The 9,261-nt window shown below is 47.5% G+C and overlaps 1 protein-coding gene across 1 annotated transcript; it reads right to left on the bottom strand.

Annotated features, from left to right (window-relative positions):
- Positions 1–755: 755 nt before the first annotated feature.
- RPS10 (ribosomal protein S10) lies at positions 756–7,568 on the bottom strand. Its single transcript, XM_060615239.2, has 6 exons — positions 7,460–7,568; positions 6,520–6,669; positions 6,122–6,293; positions 3,914–3,991; positions 1,605–1,660; positions 756–847 (listed from the first exon to the last, which is right to left on the bottom strand). Exons 2-6 carry the CDS (start codon positions 6,667–6,669, stop codon positions 806–808), a joined length of 498 nt encoding a protein of 165 aa, XP_060471222.1. The 5' UTR covers positions 7,460–7,568; the 3' UTR covers positions 756–805.
- Positions 7,569–9,261: the final 1,693 nt, after the last annotated feature.

Below are 9,261 nucleotides of genomic sequence, written 5' to 3' on the forward strand. Positions count from 1 at the left end.
CTGCAAGCCAAGCCGGCATCTCACCCAGCAAACCTGTCTGCAGTATCGTCCCCTTTCACAGGTTGCACCTTCACGGCCCCTGCCCAACACCGAGCCGGCCGTATTGCAGTGCAGGGCCAGACATGGTCCCCAAAAAGCCCTCTTGGTACCAAGATGGCACTTGGCCCTGTTGGACAACATTGCTGCTCTTATCCATTTACTCATGTCATATGCAGGGTCACCACTTTCAAAGGCTCTAAAAGACTGGACAAGTGTTTCCTCCTTGAAGGAGCCCTGCGAGATCAAGAGCTCCAACTGCGGTTATTCTGATTACGTAAAGACCAAAAACTCCCAGGGGTCTTCATATTGCTGGCAGTCTCTTTCAGAGGATTTTGTGCAATCTTGATGCAGTTTTCTCCTGATTTGTGTAAGCCCTAAGCTTCGAGAAGGTTGAGATTTGTTAATTCCAGGGCTAACAAAACAGCTACCTTCCTGCCATACAGAGTAGCACCAGCATGGCCTCGTCTAGTGAAGATGCTAACTTTCCAACTACCCCCCAGTATGGTAACCACGCTGGATGGGACTCAACAGGGGAGCACGTGCTGCAACAGACAGCCCGTGTCTCAGCCAACTACTGCAGCTCTAACAGCCACAAGTGATGCCACCCTGGATGAAGACAACTCTTTAGACGTATACGGTCTTGCCCCATTTACACTCTGATCCTTGTATCATTCCTGTTCAGCCCACAGAATGCAAACCAAACAGGACACACAAGATTAACTTTTTTCTGGCTACAGATTTATTCAACACAAAACAATCTCCAACTTTACTGAGGTGGCTGCCCACGTCCACGACCAAATCCGCCTCTCTGCAAGAGAAAACATATGACATCAGCATTAGCAGGATGCCAGACAGGCCTCATTATCCAATGTAAGGGCTCAAGACTTCAAGCCGTAACTCCCAGCCCTGCTCTTTACTAGCTACAAGGCCACCTCCTAGGCCTGTTTCCACATTTGTAAAATGGGAATATGGAGACCCATTCAAGAGTGTGCTCCAATCACACACACACAGAAGCACCCCCAGCACGGGACAGCTGTGGCCTCAACAGTGATATGGCAGCACCTGCCCCGAGCACTTTACCTAGATCAATTAATCTCACAAGTACTCGCGACAGCTAAGACCATCACCTCTATTTTAAGGATGAGGAAACAGGCATGGAGAGAATGTGCCCAATATGACACCACCAAAAGGAAGATGAAGGACCTGATTCCACACCATCTTGGTCCTGGAGCTCAATCTCCAGTTTGTAGTTCTTAACTGTAAGTTTTAGTTCACAAAACTACTTACGGCAGTTAGAATTATGATGCTCATCAATGAAGAAATCACTATGCTATATGTCGTATTGATTTGGGGTCTTAAGGTTTCAGTAACTTACATATTTATAGAAGTTTGTATGCTGTATCTTAATGTAAAAACCTGGTTCATACTTCTCTGGGAGGGGGCTCCACTGCAACAAGGGGTGGGACCCACGACACTACACCGTACCCCCAGAACTTGCAGACCCCCAGGGCAGAGGCCAGAACAATGACTGCCTATCTACGGAGAGCAATCAGGGGGATACTCACAAACTGGAATTCAGTTGCTGACCCAGCCCCGGCCTCAGCTTTCTTGTCGGCACCAGCTGGAACAAGAAACATCACTTTAGAACCATCAGATGAGGTGATCTACTACAGACCAAGGGAAGCCATTTCAACAATTGTACACCATGAAGTGCAGGTAAATTATACCCAATGGTGAATCACTTCTGCCCCATCCCTCTCCTGTGGCAGCTTTCCTTACATCATCCTTCAGAACTCACAGTTCAAACTACCGCTTCCTCCAGGAAGGCTGCCCAGACCACCAAGTCTGAATTATGTGCCCTTCATATAGTCCCCCACTTCCCATCGAGTTACTTACATGCTTCAGATCAGCACCTAGCTTACAGAGACAGCGCAATAAAGAAGGAAGAGATAAAGAACATAAAGGCTCACAGAAGGAAAAAATAACTTCATTATGACCACGGTAAAGAACAAAGATGAAAAGATCCGGTGCTGCCCTGTCCTGTGTGGCAGAAACTGGTCCAAACTGAGGTATGTGCAGAATACATCAGACTTAAAGACTTGAGAGAGTGCAAAACAATGTTTATACAGATTACATGTTAAAATAGCACCATATTTTATTTTTCTTAAAATTTTAGTTTGAGAGCAAGAGAGAATCTCAAGGAGGTGCCATGCTGTTGGCACAGAGCCCAATGCAGGTCTCAATCTCATGAACCATGAGATCATTTACATGAGCCGAAACCAAGAGTCAGACGCTTAACTGACTGAGCCACCCAGGTGCCCCTAAAATAACATTTTTAAAAATACTGGATTTGGGGTACATGGCTGGCTCAATCAGTAGAGCACACAACGCAATCTCAGGGTTGTAGGTTGGAGCCCCACATCGGATATAGAGCTTAAAAAATAAACAAATAAAATCTTGCTTTTCTCCCCTCCCTCCCCCGCCCCTTCGACAAGCAAGCTATCGTGTTCCCAATGCTGTACTTTTGTTCATGTTGCTCTCACCCGAAATGCTCATTGCCACTCAAACTGGGGCTCAGGCCCAACCTCACATCCTCTGGAGAACTACTCCAATCCCCATGTGATGTGACTTTTTAAAATTTTTTTTTTACTGTTTATTTATTTTTGAGACAGAGAGAGACACAGCATGAACGGGGGAGGGTCAGAGAGAGAGAGGGAAACACAGAACCTGAAGCAGGCTCCAGGCTCTGAGCCATCAGCACAGAGACCAACACGGGGCTCGAACTCACGGACCACAAGATCACGACCTGAGCGGAAGTCAGAAGCTCAACCAACTGAGCCACCCAGGTGCCCGGTGATGTGACATCTAGTAAGAGCAACCATTAACTTTCTCTGAACTAGGGGCTGGAGAAATTCTTTCTTACTATCCAGTAACAAATTCACATCAGATGCTCATGTCTATTTCTTTTATGAAGAATCAGGAACCAGGACATGAGGCAGGTATGTGTGGAAGAAGTTGACAAAAATTCCTTTATACCCTGCTTTCGTATTACAATTAACTGCTTCTCAACAAAGATAAGGACTCTTTAAGTGGCCCACAAAGCTATGAGACCTACACCCTCATCTGACTCTCCTGTCTTCTATGGTTTAGACAAGCCAGACCAGGTGCCTTAATGCTCACCCCACAGAGAGCTACTGGCTGACTCCCCATACCTCCTTCAGATGTTTGCTTAAATCTCGCTTCTGTGACTGAAAACCCTATTGAAAACTGCACCATCCCCCTGCTTTATTTTTTCCCTGAAGCATCCACACCAGAGGCAGACTATATACTCATTTTTGCTTACCAGTCTCCTACTACTAAAATGCAATTTCAGAGAGAAGGACCCTTTATCTGTTACGTACGCTACTGTCTCTCCAGCTCCTACAACATTGCCCGGTGCATCACAGAAATATATATATATATTGGTTGAATGAACAAACACCTGTTATTCCAAGACAATGCAAACACCTATTTAAAGACAAGGTTTTGAACCATTTTTGCAATAAGAAGAAAAAGACAATGTGAATGGGCCCTGCCCGCAAGGAGCTTGTGACACAGGAACACAACCACCAACTAACAAAAGCACGTTGCTTTCTTGAAAGTTTTCAGTTTTGCTCTACTTAAGGTCTTCAATAAAGTCTTCCATGTCCCCAGTGAAAAGGCCTTTTCTCCTAATCCCATCTATCCAATCCCCGCACAAGGCAAGAAACATAAAGCAATCCAGCTAAATCTTTCCTGGTCACCTTGGCATTTTCAAGGGCTGAGCCCCAGCCAAGGTGACTGAGAATCCAGAGATCCCACCCCAATACCCTGATACAGATGATGCATTACTCACGGGGCACAGCGCTTCGTCTGTAGGTGTCTCTGTCAGCTTCCCCTCGTGTGAGTCTTGCAGGCCGCTCTCCTTCCAGACCTAGACAAATGAAACCACACTGTGAACATAGAGCAATGTGGGAACTCTGCTGCCTCCAGACCAAGGAAAGTGAAATTGCTCTCCTGTTCTCACTGGCAACTTAGTTACAATGAATTCAAGGGGACAGAACTGACACAGAACTACTGGCCAGAAGTTTTGTCATCACTGACACCGGCTCCTCAAATGTGATGGAGAAAACTCACAATTAAAATGCCACCCATCTGCAAAAGTATTGCTTTCTTCTAGTGCACTTCTCAACACAGATACACATCTTCCAAATACTTGGCAAATTAAGCAATCTGACCATTTCTACAAATCTCTGAAGAGCCAAAATTTTGAACTTGACCCATCTCTGAAGTGGAAAATCTCCTGTGCAAATGGGAAAGGAGGTGCAGAAAGCCCCACCTCCAACAGTCAGCATATAAATATACAGGCCACCAAGAACGCTTTAGTCCCTGGGCTGTGGGATGTATGTTAAGGCAGATTAACTTATTTCAGAGTTTCTTTATTTTGAGAGAGTGACAGAGACAGAGAGAGAATGAATACGAATGAATATTCCAAGCAGGCTCTGCACCAGCAGCACAGAGCCCAATGCAGGGTGTGAACTCACCAACTGGGAGATCATGACCTTAGAAGAAACCAAGAGTCAGATGCTTAACTGAGCCACCCAGGTGCCCCTAGGCAGATTTAAAAGGTACTTTTAAAACACTCTCCAAAACACTAGAAGTCAATCTCATTCTCTCTACCCAGCACCCTAGAACTTTACCTAGAATCCATGATTAGAATATAAACTATAATTGATCTGAAACACGTCTGAACTGCAGGGGTCTACCCAGACACAATTTCTTTTGATAAACGAAGAGTATAGTACAGTAAATACAAAGGCACCTCTAACCTCCACATTGTTCCAAAGGTCAAGTGTATTTTTTTTTTTTAAGTACAAGAAGTAAGACTGAACCTGTAGTAAGTGGCTAAAACGCATGCCAAGTCTCATTTATGCCAACTAAGTCAGAATCTGTGGGGGCACAGACTGTTCTTCCCCCTGCCGGGGATTCCAAGATACAGCAGAGAACCTTTGCTCTACTGATACATAATCCCACGTAACCACCAGAATCCCCTAGGGAACGTTCACAAAAAATAGATTCCTGAGTGCTAAGAAGTCTCTCGCCAGGGGAACCTGGACAGTGTGGTGATTATCTGGTTTTAGGACACTGCACCTCGTTACCCAAGCCCACAAACTGCTCCTCCCACAAAATTCCTATGACAAGTTCTTCCATAACCTAAGGAAAGAAAACCATAACCTTGACAAAACACAACTGTGAGACAGCGGTGATCCCCAGCCAGAAGGTAATTCACCACCCTTCTCACAAGCACATCCTTTCACACTATGATTACGAGTTTGAGTTTTGATTATTTTAATTTTTTTTAAACATTTATTTTTGAGACAGAGAGAGACAGAGCATGAACGGGGGAGGGGCAGAGAGAGAGGGAGACACAGAATCCGAAGCAGGCTCCAGGCTCTGAGCCATCAGCCCAGAGCCCGACGCGGGGCTCGAACTCACGGACCGCGAGATTGTGACCCGAGCCGAAGTCGGACACTCAACCGACTGAGCCACCCAGGTGCCCCAGTTTTGATTATTTTAAATCAAATCAACCAGAGCCCAACGTGGGGCTCGAACTCTGAACAGTGAGATCGTGACCTAGGCCGAAGTCGGATGCTGAACCGACTGAGCCACCCAGGCACCCCTGGATTATTTTTGCTCCCATTGCCAGGAGACTCTATAAATAAACTCTCCGTTTTTTTCACATGTGGTAAACAGCTTTGTTCTGGACTTTTGGAGACCGGCACAATCTCTGTCCTGGAAAAGTTATTCCATGCTCTACCACATGTGCCTGGCCACGGACTATATTCTGTTTAATGGCATCACCTGGAATGGCCTGAAGACCTGGCATGATTGCAGTTCCATTACGAGTCCTACGCCAGGGGACAAAGGTTCCAGGACTTGGCCCATGGTCCAGCTGACACCAATGGTGTATTATAAGAGCCCTTTTGCTCCCCACCGTTTCACATATACCCTTCCTCTGAGAGAGAGAGCAACTTCAGAGCAGGCCTTCATGTGGGCAACATACCTTTGGGCCGCGGCCTGCCGGTCTCAGGACGGCTGCGACGCAGAGTGGCAGGCACGATCTCAGGGGGCAGGTGGAGGTAATCACGAAGATACTGGATACCCTCGTTGGTAAGGTACCAATAGAAATGTCTCCAGGCAAACTGTTCCTTTACGTAGCCTCGTGATTTGAGAGACTGTAAAACAGAAAACAACTGTCAAGATGCAACTAGAGACCCGAATCTAGAAACTTGGTGCAAAAGGAAGCTAAATTACGTAGACAAGCTTTCGGGATGTATCTACCTCAGCGCCCTTCAAGGCAGCAAGCAGCTCTGGCTGTCCTGACCTCTCCTTGGAATCTGCCTCCAACATTTAGTGGAAAATCCCTCCATCTGCACCCCACTCCAGCAGCCCCCAGGCTACCTGCATGGCTTTCATGACGTGAAGATTGGGCACATTCTTGTCTGCCAGCTCAGGGTGTTTAGGCATGTGGACATCCTTCTTGGCCACCATCACTCCCTCCTTGAAAAGGAGTTCATAAATGGCAATTCGGTTCTTCTTGGGCATCAACATCTAGAAGGAAGTGATCCATCAAGAGCATTTCTGGGCAAAATAGCCAGGGTCCAGCAACAAAGTTCATGACCCCAAACGATCACACAAAATTATCATCCAGTGGGTTGAAATCTCAAACCACGCACTTGAAAATATGCAGGAAAGAGAAGTTCAAACTCCTCAAAACTGACACCCGCCAGTTACCCTCCTCCACCTGCCAAAAACGCTCGAGGAAGAAGGTGCCGTGACGTTTGGGCAAAACAGATGTGGGGTGGCCCTTCGCGCCAGACTTCATTCTCACACTCACGGAAGCATAATGGGGGGCGCAAACCCTGTACTCTCGGCAGTATTTGGGGGGACTTGGGGAACTGCACCTAGCGCGGAACGGCGAGGCATGCTTTCAGGGACGCAGGACCCCAAACCGAAGGGCCAAGGCCTTCCCTCCCTCATCTCCTACCACTCTTCCACTAGAGCTGCAAGGCCAGGCAAGGAGGGAGCCCGGAGGAAAGAATTCAGGATCGAAACAAAAACGGGCAAGAGGAGCACAGTGTCCTCAAACTCGCCATTAGGGTCGCCGCGACACAAGGGCTTCCATCCCCCCCTCCTCAGCCTCCGCAAACGGGACGCCAATCTTCTTTCAGCGCCCCACTACCCGCCAAAGAGCGCCCGCGGCCCCTCTCACTACTCAGAAATAGACGCGCGGGAAGCAGGAGAGTGGCCCCTCCGCCCCGACTGCGGGGCGGAGCGGCGACTACGACAACTGGATGGCCAGGATGGAGGCCGATGGAACCCGCACCACGGAGAAACTCACCTCTGCAGCTACTACGTCCGGGACCGGGGCCGAAAAGAAGGGGCATGCGCGGCGCGGCGTCTCTTCCGGGCTGACGTGCCCCGCCCCCTGCGAGGACCCGCGGGCTGCCTGGGGTGGCCTCGGCGGTGCCTGAGGGACTGGTTGGCTCCTTGCGGCTCGGAACCTCGACCGCCCGGGGGACTCCACGCACGTGGGAGCCGACGCCGGAGCTTGTGAGCCTGCGTGTTTTGTCGGAAAATGATCCCTTTTATGCTTGCGCAGTCCCTTCAGAAACACGCTAATTCTTTATTTCCCACCGATAATTTAACTTCTTATTGTGGAAGTAATACATGTTTTTTGAGCAGGTAGAGAACATATAGGCGAAACAATAACAATAATATAAGAATAAATACAGAATCCCATGAGCTAAAGGTAATGACTATTGACATTTTGGTATGTATGCTTCTACACTCAAACGCACCCAAGCAAGTATGTAGATAGATAGATAGATAGATAGCAACAATGGGATGTCTTGTATGTACATTATGTAAGATATGGTGGTGACCTGTGTTTTTCTGCTTATGACACATCATGAATCTCTTTTCATGTAATTGAGGGGAGTCCACTGGTGGATAGTTGAATCAACGCTGTGGGTATGGTTGTTTTTGTTGTTGTTGTTGTTGTTGTTGTTTTCTTTTTTTTCTTTTTGAGAGAGAAGAGGGCCCAAGGGAACGAGGGGCAGAGAGAATCCCACGAGGGGCAGAGAGAGACAGAGAAGTGGGGCTCGCCCGGAGCTCGTGTTTTACCCGAAGGGGGACTCGTGCTCATCTGAAGTGGGGCTGGAGCTCCCCTGATGCGGGCCTCGAACTCATGAACTGTGAGATCATGACCTCAGCGGGAAGTAAGATGCTTAACAACTGAGCCACCCAGGTGCCCAGGGATTTTCTTTTTTTTTTTTTTTTTTTTTAAGTTTATCTATTGGGGCACCTGGGTGGCTCAGTCAGTTGAGCTTCCGACTTCAGCTCAGGTCATGATCTCACAGTCTGTGAGTTCGAGCCCCACATCGGGCTCTGTGCTGATGGCTCAGAGCCTGGAACCTGCTTCCAATTCTGTGTCTCCTCTCTCTCTGCCCCTTCCCTGTTCATGCTCTGTCTCTCTCTGTCTCAAAAAAAAAAAAAAAAAAAAAAAAAAAAAAATTAAAAAAAAAAAAAGTTGATTTATTTTGAGATAGAAAGAGCAACTTGGGGAGGGGCAGAGAGAGAGGGGGGGGACAGAGGATCCGAAGCAGGCCCTGTGCTGACAGCAGAGAGCCCAACGCGCGACCTGAACTCATGAGCTGTGAGATCATGACCTGGCCGGTTGTCAATCCAGCGTTTAACCAACTGAGCCACCCAGATGCCCCTGGATATGTATTTTTAAAATCCTTCACTGTTATAAGTAACAATACCACACACATATTTGCATCATTGTCCAGTATTTTCTTTAGGATAAATTCCTGGAAGTATAATTGTTGAGCAATAAAGCACACATTTTTTTTTAATTTTTATTTTTTGACATTTATTTTTGAGAGAGAGAGTGTGAGTGGGGGAGGAGCAGAGAGAGAGAGAGGGAGACACAGAATCCAAAACAGGCTCCTGGCTCTGAGCTGTCAGCACAGAGCCTGAAGCAGGGCTGGAACTTGGGACCTGTGAGATCATGACCTAGGCCAAAGTCGGATGTTTAACTGCCTGAGTCACCCAGGTGCCCCTAAGGCACACGTTTTTAAAAAACTGTTTATTTACTTTTTTATTTGACAGAGAGCGGGCGAGGGAAGAGAAAGAGGG

Source organism: Panthera onca, chromosome B2, assembly GCF_046562875.1.
Source record: "Panthera onca isolate mPanOnc1 chromosome B2, mPanOnc1 haplotype 2, whole genome shotgun sequence".
NCBI lineage: Eukaryota > Metazoa > Chordata > Mammalia > Carnivora > Felidae > Panthera > Panthera onca.